Raw genomic sequence first — 16,697 nt, 5'->3', positions numbered from 1 at the left:
TGCACACTAAATTGTATATTTGAGTTACAACTCGGACATAAGAGATTTTTTCTCACAAACCATTCTGACTTTCTAAAAATGTATATATAAATAATATGGTGAAATAAATGAATTGAATATAATAATAATGATAACGTTTATTGTGCAAAAACAAGTTATATACACAAAGGAAAAAGGGTTAGCCGGGGGCTATCTTCCACCCGTCCCATAATTAAGAAAAAAAAAAAGCATACAGTAAGACTATAAGTAACAGTTACAATAGACACAAAAATAATATAAAAAAAACTATTATGAAGATAATATAAAAGATTGCAATAATTTTTGAACATCTAAGAAATGAATTTTCAAAGTTTTTTTGAATTGATATATAGACAAATGCATATACGGTAATAAATTATTTAGATACTTCGGTCCAAAGTAAGAAAAACATCCCTCAAATTTAGTGGTAACATGATATGGAATGGTAAATGTATCTTTCCTTATATTGATAGAATGATTATCAGATCGCTTACTAATTAATCTGAACAAGTAATTAGGAGTTTTGCTTTCCAATAGTTTATATAAGAATACAGATATGAGATAACGAATTCTAAACTCAATATTCAGCTGATCTAATTTCAATAAATATGGAGTTACATGATCACGGTAGTTTATGCAGCACACAAATCTCATACAAGCATTTTGTATGCGTTGAAGTTTGTGTTTATTATAGTCTGGCAAGAAGTTGTAATACACTGAGCAGCAATACTCAATATAGGGATAAATCAATGATTGAACTAATTTCAGTTTTGTTTCTTGAGATAGCTGGAACTTGAACTTGTATAAGGATTTCAGTTTAAAAAAGCAAGTTTTGTGAATGTGTTCAACGTGCTCGTTGAACGAGAGAGTGTTATCGATATATACACCTAAATTTTTTGCTGAATTCACAGTCAATCAGTTCATTGTCAAGAAAAAGATGGAAATTTGTTTCAACTTCATTTCTTTGTAGGTCAGATCCCAAACATAGGGCTACTGTTTTATTTGTATTTATTTGAAGGCCATGATTTTTGAAAAATAGAAGTGTATTTTCTAAATCTAAGTTCATCCTGGTGATAGCGTGGTAAATATTATTAGATTGACTTGACAGATATAATTGAAAATCATCAGCATATAAATGTACGTCGCACTGGGATAACGTGGCAGGAAAGTCAAAAATGAAAAGAGAGAACATTAATGGACCTAGAATGCTACCTTGTGGTACACCAGAAGAAGTTTCCTGAAGAGATAAGCATAATTGATCATTATCCAGTATAACCCGTTGAGCCCTTCCTGTGAGATAGCTTCTCACCCAATCTAAAGAACTGCATTCAAACCCAATGTATTTTAGTTCACTCAGCAATAGTTTGAAGTTTACCAGATCGAATGCTTTGCTTTGATTAAGCATAACCAAAAATGAGACCATCGATTTGTCCCGAGAAGTAGTGATATCATTGATAACCTTCAACAGAGCAGTGTTGGTAACGTGTTTCTGTCGGAATCCAGATTGCACTTCTGGAAGTATGTTAGCTGTATCCAAATATACTTTGATTTGTTGTGTTATTATTTTTTCAAAAATTTTTGAGAATGCTGGTAAAATACTTATTGGACGTAACTCGTTGAAACAGGTGGGTATAGGTATTTTGGAAGTGGATAAAATATTAGCAATTTTCCAAAGATCAGGAAAAATGCCTTGCCTCAGAGACTCATTAAAAATATGTTTTACTTCATCTATGCAATGTGGAATAATAAATGATATTATTGATATTATCGATACCGAAATCATTTGATTTTATTTTGATAGCTTCAAAGATATCCTTATTGGATAAACGAGATACTTGTATTGATATTGAATCTGTTATTACTATAAAATAATAAGGTATGTATCACTGTTAATTGTAGAATTTCCAGTAACATTAAGAAAAAAGTTATTAATTTCTTCTGGATTACCCAGTTCTTGCGGTAGACTGTTGATTTGTGAAGAAGGCTTTGTATTCACGCCCCAATATGACAGATTTTTCCAAATTGCTTTAGATTTTTGAAATTTTTGTTAAGAATATATTGCATACATGCTGTTTTTTCGCGTTTCAGAGCGCCATTAACGTAATTCCGTAGAGTTACATAATACTTCCTTGAAGCCGGTGTTCTCAAAGTTAAATATGTTTTATGAGCCTTATTCCTGGTTTGCATCATGAGCTTGAGGTTGTATGTGACGTAAGGCAGAAATTTCTTTTTACAATTTAACCTGCGGATAGGAGCATGTTTATCAAATAGATGTATTATATCACCACTATGGAGTGGCCCGCTGTCAGCCCGAACCTGAATCCTATCGAACATGTCTGGGAACAACTGGAAAGAAGCATCCGAATCCGTCAATACCAACCCACCACTTTGGATGAGCTGGAAATTGCTCTTCGAGAAGAGAGGAAGAAGGAAACACAAGATGTTAAGCCATCAATTGTAACACAGAAAAACTTTTTGCTTACTTTTTATTTCAACAACTGAACGGTTTTGATTTTGGTAGTTCTTTAATTTTCTCAAATATACCCAATACACAACAAAAAAAAATCAATAACTTAGCATGGATTTGGTAGCCATTTGCATTGCCTTTCAAAATAATATAATAAGTTTTTCAGCTGTTAAAAAATTACAAGCTCATATAGATGTGATCAAGAGAAAGATTCAAAGCTTACTCTTGAAGATGATCACTTGATGATTGAAACACGTGTTGAGGTGTTGAAAAATAACGGTTTGGTCTTGGGCTAAAATTACTAAACCAAAGGTTCCATACATTGCTTCACAGAAACTATTCTTCTTTGTTATAATTGACAGTTTTCCGCGGATTTAAAATTATCCGGCTCGTAGGACCAACATCTCAAAACCTAAATGAAACTACAAAAACATGTACTTCCTTGTGTATTTATTCCATTAGGTTAACATAACCTATAACATAACTGTTTCAATATACACAGGCGTCTTTGAAATTGGTAACGTTCAGCGAGGAGAAGTAGTCGTCATGCAAAAACCTGACGATATCTTCGACTTTACATAGATTAACCTTACTGTCTACGTTGACGATATTTTTACAGAAACTAACTTGCTTCGTGACATCTTTTCCGTTGGAAAGTACTCGGAAGTATATTCCCTTAGCGTTGTTGAACTCCTCTTTCTCTTGATACACTTCGATCACAATACGAGCGGCATATCTCAACAGAAACGGATCGTTCTGCATACCCAAAGCGGTCGAGAGCTGTTCCAAGGTATGATCGTGTCCTGAATAAAGGACAAGGTAAGGGCCGCTATTCGATACCTACAATAAAGGAAAACCAATAAAGCCGAGTGTTGGGGGAATATAAATGCTGGATTACCATGTGCAGCATCTGTTGGACGATGTGTCTCAACAAGCCGTACGATTTCAGCAGACAATACCTTTTCCATGATATGTTCCTCCATTTTTGGTAGTTCACCCAGTCTGTATAAGAGAAAATTCCAAGCACATTCTGTCTTCTGAAAAGAAAAGTATTTTATCGATGGCTCCATTTCTGGAGAGTATAAAGGACATTCTTTACTGATGCATCATTCATAACGATCGGAGACAATCTTTTGAAGGATCTTTATTTTGTGAAAAGTTTGGTTTGACTAGATTATTATTTATGTAAGGCAGAAAACTAGATTTTTGGATGCTTTCGAAATAGCAAAGTCCATACTATAATGTAAATATCGATTTGATTGAGAATGTTCAAAAGAAATTATTAAGGAATTGTGCTTTTCACTTTGATATTCAACGAAATGAATATGAGTACAGTCAACTCTTAAACAAGTTGAATGTAAGATCATTGGAAGATAGGAGAATTTCTATGAACTTGAGTCTCCTCTTCAAATTTATAAATAGTGATATAAATTGCCCGGAACTACTTCAACTAATAACTTTTCATGTTAAATAAAAAGATACGAGAAATCCTGACATTTTTCCATACCAGTTATGCTTTGAACAGTCCGATTCCTCGTATTCTGAAGCTGGGAAATCAATATCATAATAACTTAGATCTGTTTAATGTGTCACTTCAGGTTTTTGAAAATCAATTGAAAAGGCTATAGCGTTCCCTAAGATTTTTTTTAGCATACCATTTTCTTTGTAAGTATCAGATTTGTTACATCTTTTTTCTTGTAAATACCAGATTTGTTACATCTTTTTACTTGTAAGTACCAGCAATGTTTCATATTTTAGTAACGTAGTCACTAGACATAAGAATTTATTAATACTTTGTATTTCACACTTCAGTAGATGAACAAGGTATGTACGAGCACAAAATCCCATGTATTTTCTTATGAAGCTAAACTTTTTTGCAATTTTTGGTTCAAACAGGAGTGGGGGAAACGTGTGACGTCATCAACGCAGGATACCATCTCCATCTCTCTTTGCATCGATTTCGTCACACGCGTCTCTCGCTCTTACACACACATACACATCTTTACATGAAATATTAATTATTTCCCAAATCTAAGTAAATTTTCCTATCTTCAATATGATAATGATAATTACAGTCTACGGGAAAAAAATGCTGTCGAGTATAATGAATGAGTCAATTTCGGTCCCGACAAAACTAACGCTGTAAATACCCAACATTCGCAGTTACCTTCAATATCTTACGTTGGTGTAGAGGCTAAGGACGTCGTGGACGTCGTGGAGGCGCGGACGTCGTGGGTTCGAATCTAATAACTATAAACTTTTTTAAATTAAAATCACGTGACAAGGGGGCCTGAGCGCTGATGCAGAATCCCAAGGGGGACTGAGCGGTGATGTGGAGTACTAAGGGGGCCGAGTTCCATGCTTGAATCGCTACGATACTCGTTCCATCCTGCGTTGATTACGTCACACGTTTCCCCCACTCCTGTTTGAACCAAAAATTGCAAAAAGTTTAGCTCCATAAGAAAATACATGGGATTTTGTGCTCGTACATACGTTGTTCATCTACTCACTTCGCTAAATGTATTGTAAAATTGTAAATTGTAATGTAGACATCAGACATGAGCATTCAAAAATACTTTGTAGTTCTTTGTATGTTTTTGTAAATTGGCTTTGCCGTTAAATTAATAAATGAATATATATTTTTTGAGAAAAATTAAAATTCACTTTATTTTTTGAACAGACTAGTTTACCCATACATTCCTTTTTTCAAAAAGTACTTTTCTGACAGAATCCCAATATGGAAATCATGCTTTTTTACTGGATACCTTGTGAATTGGAGAATGTCTGAAAACTTTCATATGCAGTGACGGCTCGTGCATTGGAGAACAGGGGAGGCTAGTCATAAAGACTATATACAAACAGAAAATCCCGCCGGAGGCGGGAACATTTTTATGTTGTTGCACGCTTTGCTTAATACTAAAGTTAGGGCATGATAATGCGTAAAAATTGCATGAGGAGCTATGGACTTTATTTTAGTTTGTAAACCATTTAAATGGCCGGCCATGACCGCAGCCCCATCATAGGTTTGCGCAATTAAATTATAGGTGTCACACGTACGAATTAAAAAATTACACAAATCGTCAGCTGTGCGCCCAGATGAAACATCATGAAAACAGATAAAACGTTTTACCACATTACCATCTTTGACATATCTAAAAACGATTGAAAGTTGTGATGTACAGGTAATATAGGTAGTTTCATCAATTTCCCATGCAAAAAAAGAAAAACTTTCAATCTCCTTGCTTATATTTTCCTTAATAATATATGCCACACCGTCTATAAGCTCATTTTGGATGGTTTTTGAGGTGCCTAAAAAAACGCTACCGTTTAAGAAAGTGCCAAATTGTGAATCACATTTGCCCCATAACATTAAAAGTTCCTTGTAATTGCCGCGATTAATCGAATCTTCGGTTTCATCGTGTCCACAAAAGCTAATTCTTGGGAACCCAAATAAATCGTAATATCGATGAGTCTTTTTTTATCTGAACTCACCTGATACAATTCATTGGTGATTCACACGGCAACCCACTTCTGTGACATACAAAAGTCAAAAGCGCGTCTTTAACAGAATGAGGATCCGTTATCGATACGGCTTGATCGGCGCTGTCTGAAAATAAAGATTTTCCTGTCGAATGTGCCAACGCAGAAACAGCCGGATGAGATCGTAGCTGATGCGAGATACTTTTTTTCACTTCCCTGAAATATGTAATGAAGTTTCAGTTTTGATTTTTCGAAACTCAAAAAAAAAATATATTACTTGTATTGGACAGACAGCAGACAATAGTATCGATTCATGGGTACTTCAAGGAGGTATAATAGGACCTCTCTTTTTTATTTTGTACTTGAATGATTTTGAACTGTTCATTGACTGTGTTTATCAACCTTTTTGCCATCATACGAGGTGGTCCCAGAAAGTGGTCCACTAAGATAACACAAACATTTTTGAAAAAAAATGTATTTATTTTTCAACCTACTGGCTGGATGGCGCGCGCGCTTCTATATGAGGCAGCGGGAGGGCCTAGTACTTTCGAGAATGAAGACTATAAACTTCTCGCTTCGCACTGAAGCTTACCGCCATCTATTGTACAGTTTGACAACTATCGGACAGTAAATAGTTACTGTCTAGTCCCCTAGATGGCGTTACACGAGGAAACGCGCGTTAAGCGTAAAGGAGCAGTAAAGTTTGTGTTAAAAGCAAAAAAACATTTTCAAATTAGCCATCGCCTCCCCTAAACGCTTCAACTCCCCCAATCTTCTCTGTGCCCTTTACTGCCACCCTATAGGGGGCATAAGGGGGCGTTATCGCCCACTTTGAGAAATACTAGTAGACCTTTACTAACACCTATTTCTCACCTGTGGAAAAAACTAGCTATAATAGAACACAATTCATTACGCAAACTAGTTTACTGATCCAATAATTTTTTTTGAGAAAACAGGATCAATTTTTTCTTAAAAAAACAATTGCTTTCTTGCCGACGTTTAATTAAATTCTTCTTCAGGGCTCGAAAAACAGTTTCTTTGTGTTGATAATATTACTATATTAAAAACCATCAGACATATTAGATACATATTAAAAAAAATAAATTCAAACATTGCATTAACCAAATTTCCGAGACAACACCAACACAAACTGACATGAAACAAACGTTTGTTTCATGTCACATTATATTGTAACAAATTAAAGAATTAACTGTTTTAAACAAATTTATTTCCAATAATATTTTACTAATCACAAACTTATTTATTTACAACACTTAACAACTAATGCTTAATTTATTTCCACTATTTGAATTCCTTGTTAAACCGCAGTACTACCAACTGTCGAAAGCGCTCGCAGATAATTAATAGAAGATATAAAGTTTCAAATCCTTTTTGTAGATTTAATATATATATATATATATATATATATATATATATATATATATATATATATATATATATACCCTCATCTCCCCGTTAAGGTATCGAATATTCGATACCTTAACGGGGAGATGAGGTCAACCAAGAAGAAGAAGAACTCAGGTAAAACTCAACAACATTTAAGTAGTAGGTAGTAGAGTGTTTATGGACCCTCTATATCTGAACACGTAACGAATACCGTTTTACCAGTATAGTAAGAAGTGAGTTGAGCAAGGTCAACAAAACTTCTGAACACGTATTAGCACACCTAGATAATGACAAATGAGATTTTGTCGAAACGTCGGTGAAATTAGAGATAATATCACATACACGGATCAAATACCCGGAAAACCAGTTTAACATATATATATATATATATATATATATATATATATATATATATATATATATATATATATATATATATATATATATATATATAATAGTTATTGTGATTCTTATATAATCAGAAATGATTGAATGACAAAATTAGTTAGCTCCCTAACTATTTTATTAAAGGAGAACGGCTGGAAGGTAGGGTGCACTATATCGTTTACTTGAACTATACAACGTGACTTGTCTCTATTTTTATATTTTTTGTTTAATATTTTATAAGTGACTGACTGTACTATGAAGAGCATTATTTGCTAATAAAGAGTGATATATTAAACTCAACTTCATTTCACCACTACACTGTCAATACAACACAAAAACTTTAACCGAACTTCAGAGTATTACTCAAATGTATATCGTTTTATTAGCTCACTTTGTACCGCAGTTTCAACCAGACTGCCTGTTGGTAGTTCTTATATATTTCGATAGGAGCAATCGGAAGTTGATAGCAATATTCTCGAAGCGACGAGACAACTAAAACGATCAAGAAGCACAAGTAGAGTTGAGGGTGACCTTGACCAAGACACAGTCAATCGACGAAGGCCAACGGCGGCCGGCGTTACTTTTTCAGGGGATAATTCACAACGGTATGAAAGACTCATATAAAATAAATTTGCCCAAATGTAATTTCAATTGTTTATAATATTTTTCTCATACTTCTGTTCATGTTGTCAGACGTGCCAATGTACCTTGTATGTTAGAGAGAACTCTATCTAAAATCGTGGAAAAGTTAATGAAAAAGATAAGCCTAAATTTTCTTGACAAAAATCATATTCTTCACTCCAATCAATATGGCTTTTGAGGTTGTTGTTGGTGAAGCTACAGTGACAGTATTTTGTGATCTGACAAAAGATTCCACTGTGTTGATCACAAAATATTGCTTCAAAAACTTGAAATCTACGGATTTAGAGGAAACATCTTGTAAACGTTTGAGTCATATCTATCAGATCGCGTTCAAGTAGTGAATTTCAAAAGTTCATCTTCAGATAAAATGAGCAATAAATGCGGAGTACAGGGATCTGTCCTCGGACCTTTGCTGTTTTTATTATATATAAATGATCTGGCATATATATCGATTGAAGGCAAATTCACAAGTTTCGCTGAAGACACGTCTATACTTTGTAATGGAAGAAGCACTGATGCGCTAAAAATGAGGGTAGAGCATGATACAGGCAAAGTTAAACAATGGTGTGATGCCAATTTATTATCTTTAAATATATCAAAGACTAATATAATGCCCTTTAAATGTAACCTGGACCATATAATTCTTGAGGAACACATCATTGATCATAAACTAGAGAAAACATTTTTGGGCCTCAACGTAGACAACAAATTAAAATTTGGAACGCATATTAGTATACTATGCAAAAAATTATCCTCAAGTTGGACTATCACTCTGCTAGAAGAGCATACCATGCAATTTTCGAATCCCACTTGCGGTACGGAGTTTGTTTCTAGGGGAGCAGCTGTAAAAAGTCATTTATTTATTTATCAACAAATCACTGTTTTAAAAGAAATCCTACTTGTAGAATTGCTGTCTAATATGTATGTCTATTTTTAAGTGATATATACAGGGTGTATCTTAAGTAATGTCATTAATTTCAGGTGGTGATTACTTGTCATATTTCACGAAAAAAGTCTTGCGGTATTTATGGACTTAGAAAAGGCTTTCGATAATGTGTCGCCTGAAACCTTACTTGAAAAAATGTGTAATTATGGTATTATGCACAAGTCATGCTTTGGAACTAGTGCAGGATTATTTAAAAGAACGAACACAAACTGTTGAAATCGGTAGCAAACTCGGTGCAACATTATAAATCACTGCGGGTAGATATACCTCAGGGAACAGTACTTGGCCCAATCTTTTTTCTTGCTTTCATAAACGTAATAACACAGATTAATAAATTTCACGGTCATATAGTGTGTCTGCCACGGTCTTCACTGGTGAAAGTTGCGATTGAGTCTATAAAACTTCTGAGATTAATCTGAGAAAGATTCTTCTCTGGATGAATATCGAGTCTGAATGTGAAAAAAAAAATATGACTTTTTCACCCAAATCAGATGGTCAGCCGCATATTAATGAACTTAAATTGTACAAAATGACCTGCACATAAAGTTTTAATTGTAAATGCCCCGATATAAAAAAACAGTACCCATTAAATATTTGTGTATTGTTACTGACCAACATATGTGATGGGACAAACAAGTATCATATGTAACACAAAGGATGTGACTACTCATGCATAAATTTTGTATTATCAGAGATATTCTTTTAACTTATTTCTAATACATCAGTCTTTGGTAGAATTTATAATAAGATATTGTATAACAGCATATTACCCACATTAATAATATTATATTATAATTATGTTATATTATTTATTACAGTTAATTTATATTCTACCTATTACCAATTGAATTTTTAACTATTTCATTAGTGTATTTTTTTACTGCCAATGTCTTCCTTGAACTTGAAACAAGTATTCAATCACTTATCGAGATTACTTCATTCACATAATAACTTTCCTTACCCTCAAATGGTACACTGTATTGAATTGTATTATTGAAAACGAATGTTCGTGAATAAACTACTACTAAAAAAGCACAGAACTTAATTTTGATAATGATGTTGAAAAAAATTGATGTTTTTTAATGGATCCATCATCTGCTGTGATAAGTTGAAGAAGAAAACACAGAATGATAATTACTCGGTTTTATTTACTTGCAAGATAAAACTTAACGACAGAAATGATGACAAAAAAAACTTAACTGAAGTATCTAAGTTTAAGCATATTAATAACTAACAAATATTTGAAATGAATCACAGTAAAACAAAAACACTAATGAGATTTATGTAATTGTGATTTTTCACCGACAATACTTTATAGTTGTGGATCAATTTTACTTGTACCAATTATCAAAAGAGATTTAAGATGCTCATCGGTTAATTAAGATCTCTAAACATTCTTTGTGTACTTCATCTTCTTCATCAGCAGTACCAAAAACAGAAAACAACCCACGAGCAAATTTATGCAAATTATCAAATTGTTCCAGTGGAAGACTCTTATAAAATTCCAACAAAGATGAATTTTGATATTTGTTCTTAAGCATATCACTGCACCGTAAATCAATAATTACCATTTGGACTTACGGAGCCCGGGTTTTAATGTCAGAATCAAAAGGATTTTGAAAAAGCTTAATTTCATTCGCAATGTCATCAAAATCTGAAAAACGAGTATCAAAATTTATCTTCAAAGCACTCAAAGTTTTGATTGCAAAATTGACGGGAAATTCAGTCTCTGTAGTGTGGCTGAATATTTCACATGTTTCAAAATGTGTGAAACATTTTTTACGTAATTGCGATTGAAATAGTATTATTTTCTGCCTGAAGGATTTGATATTGGTGTATAAATCAGGGAGAAGCTGATTTTCTCCTTGCCATCCCAAATTCAGTTCGTTCATATGATTTGTCAAATCGACATAGAAGGCTAACTTCCACATCCATTCACTATTTTCTAAATCGGCAAAAGGGCGCTGCTCGAAGTTCAAAAAAGCGCTTAAGGACTTTTCCGCAACTAAGCCAGCGTACGGCAGTATGATATGGTAAATCATTTTCTCCAATCTGTTGAATAAACTCGCAGAATTGTCGGTGATTCAGCCCAGTGGATCTGATAAAGTTAACAACTGATATGACTGGTTTTAGAACTTCAGACATATCCAAACATTTTTCGCACAAGGACTGTCGATGAATGATTCAATGTAAGACTAATGGTTTTGAACTACCATCATTTTCTACAGCCTTTGACACAAGTGCAACCACTCCTTTATTTTTACCATACATATTTTTGCCTCCATCAATTGTTATGGATTTCAAATTTCTCCATCGAAGGTTCTTTTCATTAATGGCATTTTCAACTCCCTTAGAAATATCTGCCCCAGTTGTCGTGCCGTGAATAATATCAATATCAAGAAGTTTTTCATACACTTCATAGCTTTTATCTACTCCGCGAATAAAAATCAACACCTGAGCAGTATCTGACACATCCGTTGACTCATCCAATGCTAGAGAAAACCACTCATGATGTCCATTTTTGTCAGACAGTTGAGATGATATATTTTCTGCGATGTCTTGCACCCTCCGAGCCACAGTGTTTGCTGAAAAACTGACACTTTTAAATAAATTTACCTTTTCGGGGCATATTTCTTCAGCTACTGCAATCAAGCATTCTTTCATCATTTCTCCATCGGTGATGGTTTGCCACGTTTTCCGATTTCAAGAGCCACACGAAAGCTGGCGCTAGTTGCAGATTCTTGTTCAGTATTCGCTTTGGTGAACAAAGATTGCTGCGATTTGAGTCCGCGTTTCATAACTTCAAATTTTTCTTCCGCAAACTTCCTGTATACTTGGAGTAACTTTGAAGATGTTTCGATTCATAGTGTCGTTTAATGTTATAGTCATTGAGAACAGCTATGGTTTCATTACAAATTAAACATAGCGCCTTATTACTAGACTCAATCACAAAATACTGAAAGTTCCATTTTTCTTGGAACACATAAAAACAAAGAGTCAAATCAAAATACTTTTATTGATGGGTGTTACTTTATTTCACAATAGACAGTTTCGCTTCCTTCGCCTTTCCTACGCAGACTAACTCGCAGTTGCGCCGCTAGCCTTTTTATATGCAATTATTACTGCCATCTCGAGGTGATAGGAATACACTAACTAGAACCAGAACTTTCTCGAACCAACGCGGTAATTCCAAATATTTAATTACGCCTAATGCCACCTAGCGGGTAGCTGAAAAAGATAGTACATAGTACCACTACTCGCCACTAGATGTCGTTAAGTGTCACAATACACAATAATAATTGAAATGCAAAAAAAGCGTAAGTTTGCTTAGGTCACGCACTTTGCGACTATCCTAGTCTAGAAATATAGTTAAGGGCAGAAATTGGCCCTTGGAACAAACTGAAAAAATCATTATGGCCCGAAGGCTTCAAAGTTTGGAGACCCCTGCTCTATATCAAGAGACTAATATACCTAAGGTAAGATCATTATATAGGTACCAATATCAGTATGGATGTTTCCTAAATTTAATAACTATGTAACTCATACAACAGTAAGAACTAGATCAGTTGAGACTTGAAATAACACTCTACAAGAAAAGATATACACAAAGATCTGCATTCTATTATGGTCCAAAACTGTGCAACCTACTCCCACCTTCTGGAAATAACCTGTCAACTACGAACTGCCTTATAAACTACTGTTCCCGAGTAGAGAGGACTTGATTCTGCGGGAGAAGGAAATATTAAGAGCAGATAGTTGTTGGTTCACAGATGGATCAAAAACACCTTCCGGTTCCGGTATTTTCAGTCGCAGACCCAGGACAGAGATAACAACCTGTCTAGGAACCTATGCGACTGTATTTTGTGTGCGGAGAAATTGGAAGAATCCAGTAGCAAACTGCCAAAAACGACTCTCCTCGATGAAAACAATTGAAAAAATTAATATATTCAAATCTTACATTGAATAAGAGTTCTAATATTATCTGTATCTTTTCTTATACAAGCATATAGTCAACTGTTTTTTGTTTCCTCTACGAGTTTTATTTTTTTTAATTATTATATTACTATAGTTTATGTCTTGGCAGGAGAAGGCAAATCAAGATAGAATGGAGGAATATTATCCAGCAGATAAGCTACCAAATAGGAGAAGAATGCCTCAATAAGTTAAAAATGATAGGAATAGTGAATCTACCATTTGATTTTCTTTAAAAAAAGGTACTTGGATCAAGTATCCAGTACCTTGTTAACAAGGGAAGCTTGATAACCAAAACGTGTTTCATCCAATTTCAAGGGTCGCTGAGAAAACAACTCATAATTTCGTGTCACGATTAAAGTAATTTTCAATAGATGAATTAAGTTTTACAAAACATCATAGCACAACACACATTTTCCCCAAGAAAGCTCTACTTATTTTCAAGAATTAGGATATACATACCCTGCATGGTGAGTTGTCCAAGCTGACATTGAGTTGGATGGGTAGGTATGTATGGAAATCCATGAAAAGGACCAGGACCTACCCATGATAATTTTCCGGTAATTGACTGGTTGTGCAAGTAACCCTTGGAATAGAATATTAATCAAATTTTACGAACACAGAAAAAGTTTGGTTTATATTTCAAAGCAGTTTGTGTCTTTTCAGCCAACTCTGTTCATCTCATTGCCAACATGTGGTGTATTTGAGATATTTCAAATCTTCTTTGAGTAATTCTTAATTAATAAAAATTCCTACACATTACAGGAGTTTTTTGAGACAGTGGCTAATACACCGTAATAATACACACAGATGACGCTACTAGTATTAAATCTATGATTTTTTAGTTAACCCTAACCTTCAAAAGACACTTATACGAATTTCCCAGCTGTTGGACTATTAGTTTATGGGATAGAACATTTTGTTAGTTTGAAGAAAATGCCCAAAAAGGAATTTCATGTATTGATAAAGCTTTGCTTTTTGGTGAAAAAAAAACACTATTGCAGCCAAGGATTGGCTTGCTAAACATTTTTCGGACTTTGCACTAGTGAAATAAACCGTTGAGAAGTGGTTTGCTAAGTTTAAACGAGGTGAAATGAGCACAGAGGACGATGTATACGGTGGACGCCCTAAAGAGGCTTATACCGACAAAAACATCAAAAAAGTCCACAAAATAATTTTGGATGACCGCAAAGTGGAGTTGATCGAGATAGCTTAGGCTCTAAAGATATCAAAGGAACTTGTTAGACATATCATTCATGATTATTTGGGTATACGAAAGCTCTGTTCAAAGTACTTATGATGCACTGTTTGGAACCTTTGGTGCAGGTTGCCGCGCAACCTAAAATCGACCAAAAATAACAACAAATTGCTGATTTTGAGCAGTGTTTGAAGCTGTTGCACCATTAAAAGCCCGAATTTATGCGTCGATATTTGACAATAGATAAGAATTTATTAGTCTTCATAATACAATAGTCCATAAGTTGACAAGACAACAAATGTAGTACGTTTAGACACATCAAATTCAAAATATAGGAAAAACTAACTATAACGGATGAAACATAGCTCTATTATTTCATACCAGAATCAAAACGATCGTCATATGAGTGGACTGCACATGGTGAACCAGTTCCAAAGCGTACAAAGAAGCAACAGTCGGCTGGCGAGATTATAGTATCAATATTTTGGAATGGGCATGGTATAATATTCATTGACTACATTACGATACTCTAAAAGCATATCATTTAGTAGATAAGGTACTAAATAAAAAAGGTTTCCTCTAAAAATGAAAAACGATGGACAGGATTAGAAAATCTATTATTTATGTTCCTCAATGATCTGTTGTGAACTATTTTTGTGGCAAGGTACTTGGTAGTCCAGTAACCAAGATTTTGTTGACAAAACAAGTTTAGTGAACAAAACGTTTTTCATCCAATATCAAAAGGTGCATATCGCTAATATGGGGGTTGATATGTGCTTGAGGTGGAACCACTTTTATAAAACAGATGCATCAATCTTGAAATTTTTGCAATCTTGCATACCCTTCCTGTGATAAACAAGGTCCATACACTATGTCAGCATAGTTAGTATGCGAAAGGAGATGAGAGTTGCAAAGAATTTACTAGTGGTAATGTCAAGATCCTGCTTGAAGGGGAATCGTTTTAAGGCTTAGGTAGGTTCTCTTTGCGATGAAACCTATTTATTTGAAGAATTTGAGCTATTAGTCAAAAATAACAACAAAACATTTAGCTTCAGTGACAAGGAATGAATTTGTTGCCAATAAATACAGGGAACTCATCAATGTGGTGGTTGAAGGATCGACCAATAAGAATATTTTGGCTTTTTACTGGGTTTAGGAGTAGGGAGTTTCCTCTGTCGACCTCTTTATGGTTGTAAGATCTTTGTTTATTTTTGTACTCAATTGAATTCATGTCTACAAGTTACTGTATCTTTTTTTCTGAAAAACGATATCCCAGAATCACAACTTTACCTTGTAAGAAGTCAGTAATTCAGTATTGTCAGTTCCACAGTTGATTGATGAAATTTTTTTCAAATGCTGAAGGGGACCTCTGTCTCCATGCCTCAACAAAATCAATAAGCCCTTCAAAAGCCACTTCTTCTCATCAAGTATCCCTAAAATATTTTAATTAAAATGGTAACTTATTGTCGTGTTAACACTAATGATAATACGGAAAAACCTTGCCTTCATCTCCTAATGATATATCATTGGGAAAATTGCAAATTTTGAATATCTTTTTCGTTTTCGTGTCTACCGCCAAGTGGTTCAGTGATTCCGTTGGGGTTGAGGAACTTTCTAATACTTGTTGTTTGGGTTCCCAAAACTTATATACTCCTATCACTATCAAAAGAATCCATATGCTCATTAGCAGATAACAATGAATGGCCTTATTTTGAGGCATTCGAAAGTATTTAAGATGCATGAATACGCCAAGTATTTGGACTATTACGATTTATATTATTAAAACATCCTTAATGTTTGGGGGTGTGATTTTTTTCAAGGTATACTCAGTGATATTGAAGGGTTGAATTATTTCCTTGATTGGTGTTATAACCAAATCAATGAACTGTATGAATTCAACCATTGCGATTTGAAACTATTAATTGACTAGTAAAATGGATATTAATCTCATCATAATATACATCCACTGCATAAAAATTCAAGAATTATAACATAACCTAGAAAAATGTCACTATGACAAATGTTTCAACCAATAGAAACTCGTTCCGTATGGCCCAAAATAGCTTCTAGAGACAGCAGCTTCCTTCATGACAAACTCAGCATACATTAATATGAAATTATCAAAACTTTTAATTGAAAATATTGTATCTTCTCAAGAAGATCTACAGTAGTTTCAAATG

General features: G+C 34.2%; 1 protein-coding gene across 1 annotated transcript; it reads right to left on the bottom strand.

Moving 5' to 3' along the window:
• Window positions 1-2,918: 2,918 nt before the first annotated feature.
• Window positions 2,919-16,534, bottom strand: LOC111505055 (2-phosphoxylose phosphatase 1). The gene is made up of 6 exons (XM_074174571.1): window positions 16,021-16,534; window positions 15,808-15,950; window positions 13,754-13,905; window positions 5,978-6,190; window positions 3,384-3,522; window positions 2,919-3,325 (listed from the first exon to the last, which is right to left on the bottom strand). Exons 1-6 carry the CDS (start codon window positions 16,256-16,258, stop codon window positions 2,975-2,977), a joined length of 1,236 nt encoding a protein of 411 aa, XP_074030672.1. The 5' UTR covers window positions 16,259-16,534; the 3' UTR covers window positions 2,919-2,974.
• Between the last annotated feature and the right edge of the window lie 163 nt (window positions 16,535-16,697).

The sequence above is a fragment of the Leptinotarsa decemlineata genome, unplaced genomic scaffold (genome assembly GCF_025532065.1).
Source record: "Leptinotarsa decemlineata unplaced genomic scaffold, Ldec_3_MD MMD2_tig00000591_RagTag_RagTag, whole genome shotgun sequence".
NCBI lineage: Eukaryota > Metazoa > Arthropoda > Insecta > Coleoptera > Chrysomelidae > Leptinotarsa > Leptinotarsa decemlineata.
This window is presented reverse-complemented; position numbering and strand designations above follow the sequence as displayed.